At 42.7% G+C, this 15,855-nt stretch overlaps 2 protein-coding genes across 2 annotated transcripts in view; both read right to left on the bottom strand.

Moving 5' to 3' along the window:
- Positions 1–6,612, bottom strand: part of kcnt2b (potassium sodium-activated channel subfamily T member 2b) — a 52,860-nt gene extending 46,248 nt beyond the window's left edge. The window contains exon 1 of the mRNA XM_058050418.2: positions 6,189–6,612. Coding sequence (XP_057906401.2) covers positions 6,189–6,277 — 89 coding nt within the window. The 5' untranslated portion in view covers positions 6,278–6,612. The remainder of the gene's footprint in view (positions 1–6,188) is intronic.
- A 2,797-nt stretch (positions 6,613–9,409) lies between these two features.
- Positions 9,410–15,730, bottom strand: qtrt1 (queuine tRNA-ribosyltransferase 1). The gene is made up of 9 exons (XM_058050425.2): positions 15,413–15,730; positions 15,189–15,257; positions 14,973–15,111; positions 14,328–14,522; positions 14,090–14,228; positions 13,950–14,025; positions 13,772–13,881; positions 13,029–13,113; positions 9,410–10,665 (listed from the first exon to the last, which is right to left on the bottom strand). The coding sequence occupies exons 1-9, from the start codon at positions 15,710–15,712 to the stop codon at positions 10,513–10,515; spliced, it is 1,266 nt and encodes a 421-aa protein (XP_057906408.2). The 5' UTR covers positions 15,713–15,730; the 3' UTR covers positions 9,410–10,512.
- Positions 15,731–15,855: the final 125 nt, after the last annotated feature.

Here is a 15,855-nt window from a genome sequence, read left to right as displayed (position 1 = left end):
AAAAGTCACATTTGCTAAAGCGGTGATTCAAATTGGCAGGAAAAACAGCAAATTCAAATATAACAACTTAATACTCTCATCCTGGAACAAAATGCCATGTGTCCAACTGGCCAATGCCAACCACAGTACTCGCTCTTCTGATCGGCTGTTTGACTTCAAACTTATCGCCCAAAGGCAACGTGATCATAAGAGTGTCAGGAATGATAAAACTTCACAAAAGAAACCAAATCTTACATATCTCAGAAACACATCAGCGTAGAATAGATGAACCCAGATTGCTGGAATTCCTGTCACTTCCACTTGTTGCTAGTTGCTTGTTGAAGTTCATTATATACAGTATAACGACTACCTTTTTAAAACTTTAATAATGATTTGGAGTGCATGACAAAGTGGAAAGGAAATCACAGCTATCTTTGACCTCATGGGCATTTATTAACAAAGCAGCAATAGAACCGATGTTGAAGAGAAATTAAAGGAACAATGCAACTTGCGACATATTACCTTTTCTAAAATCAGCGAAATTCATTCATTCATTCATTTTCTATCGTTTATCCTCACAAGGGTCGGGGGGGTGCTGGTCATCAGCCATCAAAATACCCGGCGAGAGGCGAGATACAATCACAGGGCACATATAGACAAACAACCATTCACACTCACATTCATACCTATGGACAATTTGGAGTCACCAATTAACCTAGCATGTTTTTGGAATGTGGGAGTAAAACGGAGTACCCGGGGAGAACATGATGCAAACTCTACACAGACATGGCCGAAGGTGGAATTGAACTCGGGGCTCCTAGCTTGTGAGGCCTGCATGCTAACTACTCATCCACCGTGCAGCCTGCTTAGACTTAAGTTTTCATTCATTCATTCATTTTCTACCGCTGTTCCTCACAAGGGTCTTAGGGGTGCTGGAGCCTATCCCATCTGTCTTCGGGCAAGAGGCGGGGTACACCCTGGACTGGTGGCCAGCCAATCACAGGGCACATATAGACAAACAACCATTCACACTCACATTCATACATATGGACAATTTGGAGTCACCAGTTAACCTAGCATGTTTTCGGGGAGAACATGCAAACTCCACACAAAGATGGCCGAGGGTGGAATTGAACTCCGGTCTCCTTGTTGCTAGGGCAGTGGTTCTTAATTATATTCTGTCTCTGTCAGGCGCCCACTAGAGGACAGAAATGCTGGTCACAAGTTGTCAGTAATGTTGTAATGACGCGATAACATTGCAAGTTTGAATTATCGCACAACAGCCACAATAATAATATAAAAAAAATGTGTGGGTTTTTTTCCGGGTACTCTGGTTTCCTCCCACATTCCAAAAACATGCTAGGTTAATTGGCCACTCCAAATTGTCCATAGGTATGAATGTGAGTGTGAATGGTTGTTTGTCTATTTGTGCCCTGTGATTGGCTGGCCACCAGTCCAGAGTGTACCCCGCATTTCGCCCGAAGACAGCTGGGATAGGCTCCAGCACCCCCCACGACCCTCGTGAGGATAAGCGGTAGAAAATGAATGAATGAAAAGTAATATCAGTGTAAAGGTGACTATAGGGGTGTTATTAATATCTAGAGGGCTCTAATAATGTTAAAAATGACACTTTTAAACATGTTTTCTATGCTCTAACTACAGAAATATTCTATTTATAAAAAATTAATCCTGCCTCCCCAATTAACCTTGATAAACAGGTTTACTGGAAATCAAACATGGCTCTGAGTTGCAGTATTGTGTTTCATTTCAATCCATCTTCCAAGGTGCAATGTTAAAAGTAAACTATAAAAAATGTATGAAGTACATTAGATGGGCCAAGATTTCCTATCCACTCAATTGCTTGGCAATGGGGGAGCGCGGGGGCGGGCCACAAAGGCAATCAAGAAGGTGGGAGACCCTGTGTGTGAGCCATAAATTATGAATAGCTGTCATCTTTTTACGTCTTTTGTGGCGAAAACTGTGTCACCTACGGACACATTCTGCTGAGTTCGACAAGAGCTCTTCAATGAAGGATAAGCCACTTCAATCAAATGCAGAAGAGGGGAGCGCTGAAGAGGCGGGGGCGCGGTTGTTTTTTTTTTTTTTTGCGGAGGGAGCGGTGAGGTGTAAACGAGTGTGTGGACACACACCCGAGAGGGATGCACACATGAATAATAAGAATGTGCGGCAAGGTTGTCAGAGTCTTGCACTGACTTTTTTTAGATGTGCAAGGCGTGCTCGCTAAAGGCGACACCCTTCATTAATGCAGCATGGCAGCAAAACGCCGTGTGATCCGTCGGTAATTAAGCCCTCTGTCACTATCAATCACAGTTCAGCCTTGCTTGCTAATCTGTCCACTTTATTGCAGCTAATGATCCCCGTGCATGGAGGTCAGCAGCTTCACCCGGTGATTCATCTGCACAATATTTGCTTATAAAAGTATCCGAGTAATAACAAACATGCACACTGTGTCAGTATTTGTGTTTGTCCATCTGTTTATTGATCGGCAGGCTACTTCCTGCTTCATGCCCTAATGATTCCAAGTCTCCACTGATGCCATGGGTACGACAGAAAGAGCCTGATCCCGAGGTGGGATTAGTGGTTGCCACTGCCACGGGACACTTCATTAGGTACACCTGCACATACCACTGCTGTTCCTTTTGACAATATTACTGTGCTTGTCATTGTTTTATGCATCTACCCTTATGCTGTATGTAATGTCATCCAATACAGAGGTGTCCAAAGTGCGGCCCAGGAGCCATTTGCGGAACGCATCTTGTCTTAAAACTTCTTAAGCCTTAGAGATTACACACATACTGAAACGGGTGTTACTTTGACCTTTTTCGTATTTTGTATTATACAGTATTTTGTAAAGACACAACAAAAGAAAAGTTATGTCGACCTCACAGCTAGGAGACCAGGGATCAATTCCACCCTCGGCCATCTCTGTATGGAGTTTGCATGTTCTCCCCGTGCATTCGTAGGTTTTCTCCGGGTACTCCGGTTTCCTCCCACATTCCAAAAACATGCTAGGTTACGACAGAAAGAGCCTGATCCAGAGGTGGGTTGCTCCGACAATCAATATCAATACCAGGTTAGTTTGTTTGTGTTCAAAATAACTTGAAAAGCTGTGAATGGATTTGAATGAAAATTTCAGGATTTCTCAGGAATAGGATATGGAAGACGTGATTAAATTTTGGGGATGAGTCGACTCACCATCTGGATCCGGGACATTTTTAAAGGATTCTTTGACAATGGCCATTTTTGCCATTTGTGCATAAAAAAAAATCCACAAAGGTTTGGCTATTTTGGTGTGAATCGCAATATAAGGGGAGCTACGCAAACAGATTGCAGTCATGTGCTAACACTGCTATCATTCTGTCTTTGTAAGATATTGCAGTGCACACACACACACACACTTCTCTAAAGTGTGTAACACCCAACAAAAGCAATCTCCAGCCTCCCTTTTGTTTGCCTTCCCTGGAGAAATGACCCGACTGAGATGTAACAAGCCAGAGGCAACCTCCTGTGCCAAAGGCCTTTGTAATCAGGGGAGTGAGGCCGTTTTACTCCTGCACTCCTTTAGAAACAACCCGCCACTTTACAAATAAATGACTCGAGTCCTGAAGATCACTGACAAATCACTCAATTAGAAAGCCATAAAAAAAACTGCAAACCACAACAGCACACAGTAGCCGAATCACAGCCGTAACAGAAGATTTAGCAATTAGCATTCACCTATAGCCTTTCACACAGAACACTGTAAGGGCGGGATAATGGCACAAGTGAGTACGTACCGGATCACCTCCCAAAGAATATAAATTTATGTTGAGCTTTACTTAATAAAGCAAAAATAATATATAATTTACTGCAAAATTTGTTTTGGTTTGTGTACATTTTACTATATATTGCATCTTGTTGTGTTACTAACACACTGCCTGTGAGTCTAACTGTTCTTAATGTATTTCTATCACAAAACATCCCTGTTAGCAGCCTATTAGCTTGCTAATACATGCAAACGGAAACAGGAAGTCAACAATAATGCATAGCAAAAAGGGAAGTGGATCTTGCTGCCACATCACCGTCTTTGTCACATCTTCAATTCAGGTAGAAATAACTTTATACATATGTTCATTCATCATTTCTATGCATTTTATTGGGTGTTTTTCTGCTTGTAAAACTATAAGCTACATTTTAATTGGATTTGCTTTATTCTTATAAGACAAAGTATATTTTGTTAGCGTGCAGTTTGGTTAGCGTCGGACCTTTAGGAATTAATTAATGAAGAAAAATGCAGTTTTTAAATGAAACTTTTTTTTTTACTAAGTGAGCAAAAAACTCCAAACCTACATGGCCCTGTGTGAAAAAGCTCGATTAATGGAGATCTATCTTTCTGGAAAAGTTTATAAAGCCATTTATAAAGCTTTGGGACTCTAGCAAACCACGGTAAGAGCCATTATTCACAAAGGGTGAAAACATGGTACAGTGATGAACCTTTCCAGGAGTGGCCAGCCAACCAATATTACCCCAATAGTTCAGCAAGAGGTCACAAAAGACCCCACAACATCATCCAACGAACTGCAGGACACTGCTGAACAATAAGCTTGTCTCAAAACATCTTGATGTTTCTCAAGACCTCTGGGAAAACACTGACAAGACAAAAGGTGAATATTTGGCAGTTGTGTCTCCCATTACAACTTGCGTAAAAGTAATGCAGAATTTTAAGAAAAGAACATCATACCGACAGTAAAATATGGTGGTGGTAGTGTGATGGTCTGGGACTGTTTTGCTGCGTCAGTACCTGGAAGACTTGCTGTGATAGTAAATGGAACCATGAATTCTGCTGTCCACCAAAAAAATCTTAATCTGTTGCTGACGTCAAGATGAAACCAATTTGGGTTCTACAGCAGGACAATGATCCAAAACACACCAGCAAGTCCACCTTGAATGGCTGAAGAAAAACTAAATGGAGACTTTGGAGTGGCTTAGTCAAAGTCCTGACCTGAATCCTATTGAGATGCTGTTGCATGACCTTAAAAAGGCCCTTCATGTTGGAAAAGACTCATTGCAAGTTATCACAAATGCTTGATTGCAGTTGTTACTGCTAACCAGTTATTAGGTTTAGGGGGTAATCACTTTTCACAGAGCCATGTAGGTTTGAAATCTTTTCTCCCTTAATCATAATGTTCCATCTAAAAACTGAATTTTGTGTTTAGATGTGTTGTCATTGAGTAATATTTCAATTTGTTTGATGATATGAAACATTTAAGTGGAACAAACATGCAAAACAACACAGTATCCATGTATATTTTTGCCTCATCAACTTTATATTAATACCATGATAAAAGTACCTCAAACATTCCTACCTCCTTCAAATAAACGCCTGGTGCTTTCTGCTGTTGTGTACATAAAACCATGTATATCACTTTTTGATTAAATGCACCTCCTCCCCCCCAAAAAAAGGCTTAGAACTTGATGTGCCAAGCAGCCTGTGGACTGTTAATTGGCCGTGTAATCTGCATGAGGTGACAGTAGCAGATGGCAGAAGCTGATGTTTATGTGTGAAATGTGGCAAACGCTTCTACTAAAGGGTAAAAATGCGTGTGATGATATCCACGGTTGGATCATGTGGCAAGCATTTGCAGCAACATCAACCACTGTGTGTGTGTGTGTGGTCACTACAGGGCTGCACCGGGGGTCATCTCTTTTTTTCCAACTTTGTGGTTTAAAAGAGCCTCACAAGCAAGAAAGTGCTCAGATGGAGGTTTCCATTAGATGTCCTAATGAAATATCCATGTTAGGCAGTGCATATCATTTAGCACGTCAAATCTTCCAGGCCTGCTCATGGAGTGTAAGCAAAGGTTAATTGCCTGTTACTGTGAGCAGCCTCTTGGAATTGCCTGACCAGGTGGCAGATGGTCCACTATGAATTTCAGGTATTATGACAGCAGAGAAAAAAGTAGGGTGCATGCAACTCCTGTATTTTTGTGCAAAATGTAAAAAAAATATGTAAATATGTGCTCCTTTTCCATAGAGATGAATATTGGCGTGGTGAAATGAGCTAAGAAGTGGACCTGTTGCAGCAGCATCATCATCCACAGCTGGCGGCACAAAGCCCCACCAAAGCAGCGACCAAACCCCACAAGACGCACACGAGTGAACCGAGATGACGCTGCGCCGTGCGTAAAAACCGAGTATAACTGGCTTACCTGTCGTCGGCCTGCCAGTCCCCGAGCAACAGGTCTCGGAACCGGTACCGCGGGGGCAGCGGGAGCACTTCCTTCTCCAGTTCGACCATGGTTCTTCACCGAGAGACGCGGCGCACCGTAAAAACCTCCACACGGAGGAGGTGGCGCACCCACCACAACTCCCCCCCAAAACCTTCTTCTTTCTTTCTTATAATCGCATCGCCATCAATGACATATGCATCCTTTTCATTGGCTGCTTCCTATAACGAACAATTCAGGCTCTTTTACTTCTCCCCCCCCCCCCAGCCGAGGCAACAGGTAGCCGCTGAGGATCCACTTTGACAGCTGGGGAGCAACTGGTTGCTTGCGTCTCTCCTCCTTCGCAGCAGTAGCAGCATCAGCATCCTCCTCCAGTCTCCTCCGCCTGAGCTCCAACATGCATGGACGCGCTGGCTGCAAGTGTACGACCAGCCACTGGGGATTAGTGATGCCACTGCCACGGGACACTTCATTAGGTACACCTGCACATACCACTGCTGTTCCTTTTGACAATATTACTGTGCTTGTCATTGTTTTATGCATCTACCCTTATGCTGTATGTAATGACATCCAATACAGGGGTGTCCAAAGTGCGGCCCAGGAGCCATTGCGGAACGCATTTTTTCTTAAAACTTCTTAAGCCTAGAGATCACATACTGAAAGATCACAGAATGCCTGCTGATTGGACGGGTGTTACTTTGAATTTTTTGTATTTTATAATATAAAATATTTTGTAAAAACACTAAAAAAAAAGTTTTATCCAATAGTACCTCGTACCAGGCACTGCGGTCGAGTGGTTAGCGAGCTAGGAGACCAGGGTTCAATTCCACCCTCAGCCATCTCTGTGTGGATTTTGCATGTTGTCCCCGTGCATGCGTGGGTTTTCTCCGGGTACTCCGGTTTCCTCCCACATTCCAAAAACATGCTAGGTTAATTGGTGACTCCAAATTGTCCATAGGTATGAATGTGAGTGTGAATGGTTGTTTGTCTATATGTGCCCTGTGATTGGCTGGCCACCAGTCCAGGGTGTATCCCCCCTCTCGCCCGAAGACAGCTGGGATAAGCTCCAGCACCCTCCGTGACCCTCTTGGGGAAAAGCAGTAGAAAATGAATGAGTACCTTGTACCTAATTTGTTCCAAAAGGTCAGATGAAAACTGAAATGTACAAAAACTGAACAATTCCTCCCATAAAATCCAATCTAGTCACCCCAAAATATGACCAAAAATAATTGTCATTAAGAATAATTCTAGTAATAATTATACATTAGAAATGACATGGATAAATGAACATTTAACATCACTTTTACCTTTAATGAAGACTTTATTGAAGAGGGACGAGGGGACGGATCCATGCCAAAAATAACTTCTCAATATCTTTGATCGCTCTGCTTCGTTAACACCTTTACCCCTTTCGTCAAATTAGCTTCCTCGATTTCTTCTTTCGTCGCCAGGCTCTTACTGACTAGTTTGTGCAGCATACTCATTTGAGTTTGCCAAAGGAATATGCCTCAGGACACGGTGGTATTGTGTAAACCATCACCAGATTTGGGTGTGTGATCCAAGATGGCAAACAAATAAACAAGCAATGCTGGGAGCAGTCTGTCCATATCTTTTATTAATACCACAAGATTCACAAAGTTTGTTTAGGACGTGGTTAGTAAGTAGGCCACACAGTCAGGAGATTGGGAAGACCTGGGTTAAATTCTCTGCTTGGGCATCTCTGTGTGGAGTTTGCATGTTCTCCCCGTGCATGCGTGGGTTTCCCCGGGTACTCCGGTTTCCTCCCACATTCCAAAAACATGCTAGGTTAATTGGCAACTCCAAATTGTCCATAGGTATGAATGTGAGTGTGAATGGTTGTTTGTCTATATGTGCCCTGTGATTGGCTGGCGACCAGTCCAGGGTGTATCCCGCCTCTCACCCCACTTCAGCTGGGATAGGCTCCAGCATACCTGTTAATTTGTTATTAACATAGAAATACAGCCAATAGGGGGCATGAGGTTAATATAAATATGAACAGGAAATATGATGTCTGTCAACTATACCACAAAAGTGAAATGTACGCTGTTAAATGCTTAACATTTCTGTCTGTACAGTATCGACAAGTCCCCCCGCATGGTTGTAGATGACCACCATGTATCCCGCTGGACATTTTCTGGCATGCCTTCTATGTCAATCAAAATCAGGTATTCTAATCTTTAAGCAGATGTATTCGATTTTATTATATTGTGTCGGAATATTGAATGATTATAAAGTCACAAAATAGGTACAATAATCAAGCGTCCTCCATAGTCACCTGCGCCTCATTAAGAGGAAACCATCCACGGTTAACATCCATGTGATTTTTTTGGAAGCGTCACGCTCAGCAGCGACGTCCATCACAACCGCCGTTCATACAGTAAATGTGGCTGCGCTTTTAACGAGCACAATTTGCCATGTTGCTTTGCTCAAATGGGGCCCTGATACATGACAACACGTCCAATTAATTTTGGTAAAACCCTTTGGTGCATAAACACTTTCTGAGGCCCGGTGACACGATTCTGCACGGCTTGCCAACTAAACCCAGAGTGTTCCGTCTCATCTCAAAATAAACAACCTCCTGAAGAATAATCCTGTGATTAATTAAGATATATCATAATCACATAGTCACATAGATCAGGGGTCTCAAACTCAACTTACCTGCGGGCCACTGGAGCTAGGGTCTGGGCAAGGCTGGGCCGTATCAGGTTTTCCCAACAAAAAAAAAACGCATTTATTAAAAACAGAAAAATATACAAACTTTTTCAGTGATTTGGTTCCAATTTTCTACAAGAAAAGCTCTGATAACACATTCCACTGTTCTCAAATATCTTAATTTTTATTTTTCTACAGAAAATAAGATGAAAAATAAATAAACAAATCGAGAATAAAGAAAATCAATCAATCAGTAATAAATAAATATAATAATAATAAAACGGCAAATAATAAAAACTTAAGAAACCACATATAGTTGGTGGGTAGACAAATTATTTTTTTCAGATTAAAATGAACAAAGCATTATTAGAGCCCTGTAGACATGACAAAACACGACTATAGTCACATTTATACTCTTTTTATTTACAACATATTGCGCAACTGCAGGGTCTTGAGACACATGCTAACTCGCAAACTAGAGAGTTAGCGACCTAAATGGTAGCCTTCAAGTTATTTCCTTTAAACTTAAATAGCCAAAAACTTACCACTTCCACACAGATAGGGAGGATAACTATTAACAGTTATTTAACCTTTAACATGAACATGAATCAAACGTAATAATTTTTTCTGGGTACATGATACCATACAGCATCCATATCAAACTTGCGCGGGCCGCACTAACATTAAACTTTCATATCAAGGCGGGGGCCTCAAACTAGTGTCCTGCGGGCCACATTTGGCCCGAGGGCCGCGTGTTTGAGACCCCTGACATAGAGCATGTGGAAGAATTTGGAAAGAAACAAAATGCAATTTGTGAAAGTACTTTTAGTGTGTTTAATCACAGTATTTGATGCTTGAGCGGTGGCGCGTCACTGCTTTGCTTGGCATTGGTGCTTGCGGTCACTGAAACACTGAAATGCAAATGAAGTGTTAAGAGGACAAAGGCAACAGGTGTCTTTATGAATCGCTCATAATTATCATCAAGTGAGTATTATTCCCGAGCCCAAAATGAATGCGTTCTAATTGGATAGATGCTGATCCCAGAATGTGGATGTCAATGTTTACGCGCCCTTTAATCCTTAGACAGCTTGTGTGTACATTACAAGGCGATCCTTGTTGAAATTTTGCCCTCTGCTGGCCGTCAGACAAGTACACATTTTGTTGTCAAGCGATGCCACACGTATAGATTTTATTCATCTTAACGTGGCGGTGATAACGATGCGCCGCCTTTATTGTGCTCATCCATGGAAACGTGCAAAAAAAAAAAATGGTTGACAGGCAAAGGCAAAAAAAAAAACACATTTCAAGTGGGTGGGCCTGTCCGCGTTACCATGGCGACAGCACAAAAATGTAAGCACACCGGGGCGACGCAGTTGGTGTGTTTTCAGAAAGCTTGTTTCAACCTCATCCAGTCGCATATTATCATAACGTGCACTCTGAGGACAATTTGCACGAGCTGCACCACCAAAATAAAGCGGCATCCTGTTGAGCTAAAGCTGCCCCCCCACCACCACCACCTCCTTGAGTTTGATTGTCCATTTAAAAAAATATTTTAAAAAGTCATTTAAAAACATATAAAAATCTGTCACTGTTTATCTCTGTGCAGTACAATAAAAACAGAGTCTCCATGGCGTTATTCCAAAGTGATGTTGACAGAGGCCAAAGCGTCCACGGCCCAGCTGGGATATTGGTCACGGGAAGGGAACATCCGCCTCATAAAGGTGCGTATGAAATCCGGGAAGCGGCCTTCCACGATGCTCTGTCGCACAGAGCGCATCAGGTTGAGCTGAAAACAGATTTAGTTGTTTTTAGCAATGCTGCAATGAGCTTATGTAACCAACAAGTTCATTAAATCTTCTCATCTTGCAAGTTAATGGGGTCATCTGGATAAAACAAAACACCCTCCGTCCCCCTCCCCTTCAGGGCGATACTGCATTGACTAAAGCAACAGGTAACAGCGCTGGCATTTTGTATACACAGGCGGGCATGCTAACGGCGCTAAATAAAAAGGCCAGTCCACTGAGGTTCAACCTCAGGGGACCAAGAATCATCCACCAATCAATGAGTCGCCCAGATGGTGCTGCTTAAATGGGATAGAGGAGGTTCTCTTTTGAATATTGATGTGTTGCATAAGCAGACTCTGTGTGTGTGTGTGTGTGTGTGTGTGTGTGTGTGTGTGTGTGTGTTATGCACATGAGTATTATGTTTTGGGACACGTGTGTCACTGGTAGACACTCCTCACTGTTTGCACAGTTTAAAAGGATGAGTCAGCGCACACTGTCCCGTCACCGTGACTTGTCTCAGTCGGCTCAAAAGAGTAGAAAATGAGCGCACCATCTTGATCCCAAGGCAAATAACGATAGTTTCTCTCACAGGAAATAACAGGAAGAGGTATCATTTCTTCCAGGGTCAAACTGGTGCCCTCATAAAACCTTTTATTAACTCTACAGGCAATTTAAAAGCAACCAACACTCTAGTCTAAAAAGAAGTTTAAAATTTTTACATTGAAAGCAAAATATGCATAAAACTTGCAGTCATATATCTAGGGATCGACCGATATGTTTTTTTTTCGAGCTGATACCGATTTTTTTCCATCACCATTAGCCAATGGCCAATATTTGTGGCCGATAATGCTTTTGCTCCCTCAATTTACATGAAAAAAATGACAATTATAGGTTATCACATGGGCCTGATACCAGACAAACCATGTGATGATCTTATTATCACATACTATTTAATCATGAGCTTATTATCACGTACTATTTAATCAAAAGACCATTTTGTTTCCAGAGAATTTTCAGTTTATTACATGTATTATATATATATATCTATGCCTCACAGCTAGGAGACCAGGGTTCAATTCCCACCCTCAGCCATCTCTGTGTGGAGTTTGCATGTTCTCCCAGTGCATGCGTGGGTTTTTTCCGGGTACTCCGGTTTCCTCCCACATTCCAAAAACATGCTAGGTTAATTGGCGACTCCAAATTGTCCATAGGTATGAATGTGAGTGTGAATGGTTGTTTGTCTATACTATGTGCCCTGTGATTGGCTGGCCACCAGTCCAGGGTGTGCCCCGCCTCTCGCCCGAAGACAGCTGGGATAGGCTCCAGCACCCCCCGCGACCCTCGTGAGGAAAAGCGGCAGAAAATGAATGAATGAATATATATCTACGGAAAAACGAAAGTTATAATACATGTAGATATAATAGATATAAGAGTGTCAACCGCTGACATGTTGACAGAGCACAGACGGCAGCAAAACAAACGCTGTGTATTCATGCTCGTTTTATACGCAGCTCCAACTTTGATTCTGCTGCTTCCATGTTTTATATATGGCTCAACATCCACAGATTCTATGGTTTTGTTTGATACAATAAAAGTGAAAAAATAACCACCATAACACTTGCCGATGTGCCATGTCGGCTCTTTTTGCCCATGCAATCTCTTTCTTATGGGCAAGTGATGCCTGCAGTTCTTTGGATGTTGTTGTGGTGTCTTTTGTGACCTCTTGTATGAGTCGTCGCTGTGCTATTGGGGTCATTTTGGTTGGCCGGCCACTCCTTGGAAGGTTCACCACTGTTCCGTGTTATCACAATTTGTGGATAATGGCTCTCACTGTGGTTTGCTGGAGCCCCAAAGTTGTATAAATAGCTTTATGTGAAGTATTTCCATAATGGGTCCTCCGGCAACACAAAGCTGCCACCATAACGGATGCCTGTCTGTAAATCATGCTGCGGAAAAATACATCGGCGAACCCATGTGCGTATGGGCCGATACCAATTCAAGTAAAGAACACAAATATCGTCTGGCTAATGTATCGGTCGATCCTTAGTCATAACCCCCAAGGGCAAAGGCAAGTTGTCACAGAGGTATATCAGTCATAACAGTCAGTTAAGAGTAAAAATAAGTTGTTAATGCAACAACCTATGTGGAGTCACAGTTTTGAGTATGCTAATTTATGTAACATTTGGTTGAAGCTGGTCATCGCCATCCTTTATCTATGCAAGATGGCTATTCCAAATCAGGATTTCCGTGCAATATTAAGTGCAGTATTTCACCTCAAAATGTTTGTCTTGTTGTGACTTTAGAGGTTCCATTGTGTGGTTGGAAATAAACATGGTTTCTGAATATACTTGGTTACTATGGTTACCTGGTAGGCGATGTTGTGGATGGTGACGTGATGCATGGCGGCTGTGTCGCTCTTAAAAAGAGCATGCAGGTACGCCCGGCTGTGTCTGAAGTGGAGAACAGAAGAAGCAGCATTATGTAGCAATAGTGTTCGCAGTTAGGGCCAGCAAGACCTTCTCTGCTGGCTTAAACGCAATCAGAAGCACAGACCTACATTTATAGCTTACATTGCAAATGTCTAAAAACTGCTTCGTTGTGTGTCTCTTTTTATTATCCAATGAAATTTTTGCAAGATACCTCAATCGGATTGGGGAAAGGAATATTCCACCACTGTGAATCCGATTATATATCCATTCGGAATGGCACTTTTCTTTCGGAATGAGGTGTAGTATACAAAGGTTACATTCTTTCCATTTGAGCAAATAACCCGAATGGAATATTTGGGTCCATGTAAACGTCATACCAGACTGTTTTCTGGCGATCATGTTTGGTGTTTGTGTGTCTCACTTGAACATTAGTGACTTTACTGACACCCTAGTGGCCAGGGACGAATACTACAGGATTCACAGTGCCTATGAATGAGTCTTCTGAATGCCTTATATGTGGGTTTTAGGTCATTTAGATATTTTTTATGTTTGAAAATGCTTAATTTAAGCAGAAAAATGTGCTTCAATATGCATATCTCAACAACAAAACAACATGATGGGAACTTTGAAGTGGTGTGTGGAAGTGAAGTGGTGTCGACTGTGTTGACTTTTAAATCACCTTGTGCATGTGGGACACTGGCAGTCAGGGTCGATGGGCTGGAAGTCTTTGGCGTACTGCTTCTGTTTCACCTGCAACGATCCCCAGGGTACCAACGCAGAGCCAAACCTCTGAGAGCAAAGCAAACAAGTCAGTCAGGAAATGTGATCGACATTTGCGGAAACTGAAAAGAGCTTACAGCAGTCCGGGTGGGGAACACGCAGTCGAACATATCGCACCCCAGAGCAACGCACACCACCAAATCCACAGCGTATCTGCAGCACAGATTGTAGATCAGTTTATAGAGAAGACCTTCAGTCGTTCAAATTGTTATCCTACCCGACGCCCATGAGGTAGCGAGGCTTTTCTCGAGGGAGGTGGTCCGTGCTGAGGGTCACCATGCGCCAGAAGTCGTCCTTCTCTTCACCTCCACTCAGGCCTCCGATGGCAAAACCAGGGACATCACGTTTAGTCATTTCTATAAGACATATTGATTATTAACATTCCTTACTAGAGTTTCTATGTACTGTAGCCGGTACTGTAATTTGATTTCTTTTAAAGAAATAAGAATTAGTACCATCTAGACATGTTTTCCGAAGCCCGGCATTCAAGCCACCCTGGATGATAGCAAAAAGGCTCTGTTTGTGTGGATTTTTATTGGCTCTTATGCAACGATCCAACCAGCGAATGGATCTGTGCATGGCCTCCTCCACCCGCGGCCCCGTCACTGTGCTGCTCACCACATCGTCCAACTGCATCATGATGTCCGACCCTGGAAGAAAATATGGATAATGTTGATTACAGCGGCGCATGTAGACAAGAGATTGGAATATTCCTTTCCATGTGTGCCATTGTTTTCGGAAAAGTCATTCAGAAGGATTCCATTCGGAAAGAGGAAAAACACCTCATGTAAACATGGCTAGTGTCTTTGAATGAGTCTTCTGAATGCCTTATATGTGGGTTTTAGGTCATTTAGACATTTTTTATGTTTGAAAATGCTTAATTTAAGCAGAAACACGTCAAATGTTGAGAGTGGAGTGGAGTAGTGTTTGAATCTACATTGGAACATCTCTGCGTGGAGTTTGGGTGTTACTGGTACTCCGGTTTCCTGCCACATCCCAAAAAAAAACATGCACTTCAGGTCAACTGGAGACTCTCAAGTGTCCATAGGAAATTAATGGCTGCACTCTAAGAAGAGATTGAATTAGCATCTGAACCGCACCAAGACTGTTCTGTATGCTGATAGACTTCTCGGGACTCAGGAGGATGGTTTCGCCATCATAAGGGGACTTGAACGTGACCCCTTCCTCTGTGACCTCAGAGAGTTCAACAAGTGACACCATCTGGAACCCTCCGCTGTCCTTTTAAAATCAAAAGATAACCGTGTTAAAATCTACATCACAATCTGCAGGTTGCAATTTAGTCTTTCAAAACGTACCGTTAAAAGGTTTCTTTTCCAGTTCATAAATCCATGCAAGCCATTGGCCTTTTCAATCAGATCAGGCCCCTTTGGAAACAAAATTGAAGATACTTCATTAGGCACAACTGATGTGACTGTACGCCCATGTGTCACTCATACTATGATCTGCTATGATGCATTAACCAGTAAAATCATTCTTAACTGAATTTTATGCTATTTTACTACATTAAAGGTTGTCCTACCGGCCTCATTCCCAGGTGGTATGTGTTCCCCAGACATATCTGACAGCCGAGAGCCTCCAGCTGATCCGCCGTGATTCCCTTCATGGTCCCCTGAGTACCCACCGGCATAAACACCGGCGTGTTGACGGTGCAGTGCGGCAGCCTCAGGTCACAAACTCTTGCTTTGGTCACCGGACACTCTGCGATTATGTGCAAAGCCAAAGGGGACGCGGAAGAGAGCGTTTTCTTTAAAAACATGTCGTGGTCCACGGCGTTTTTACAAGCACTAGTGGCGGCCATGTTTGGAAAATCACATGACATGGACGTAGATTGAGTGGCGCCTCCTTTGACCAATCAAAATGTAGAAAACACGCACAAGCCGTTTCATGAAGTCCAATCAAAAGGCTTTCTAGAGTAGTGACGGCACTGTCAGCCAATGGAAGCCCGACGTTGGCAGGCAAGAG

This window comes from Doryrhamphus excisus, linkage group LG16 (assembly GCF_037039965.1).
Source record: "Doryrhamphus excisus strain RoL-2023G ecotype Guam linkage group LG16, RoL_Dexc_Guam_v1.1, whole genome shotgun sequence".
Taxonomy (NCBI): Eukaryota; Metazoa; Chordata; class Actinopteri; order Syngnathiformes; family Syngnathidae; genus Doryrhamphus; species Doryrhamphus excisus.
This window is presented reverse-complemented; position numbering and strand designations above follow the sequence as displayed.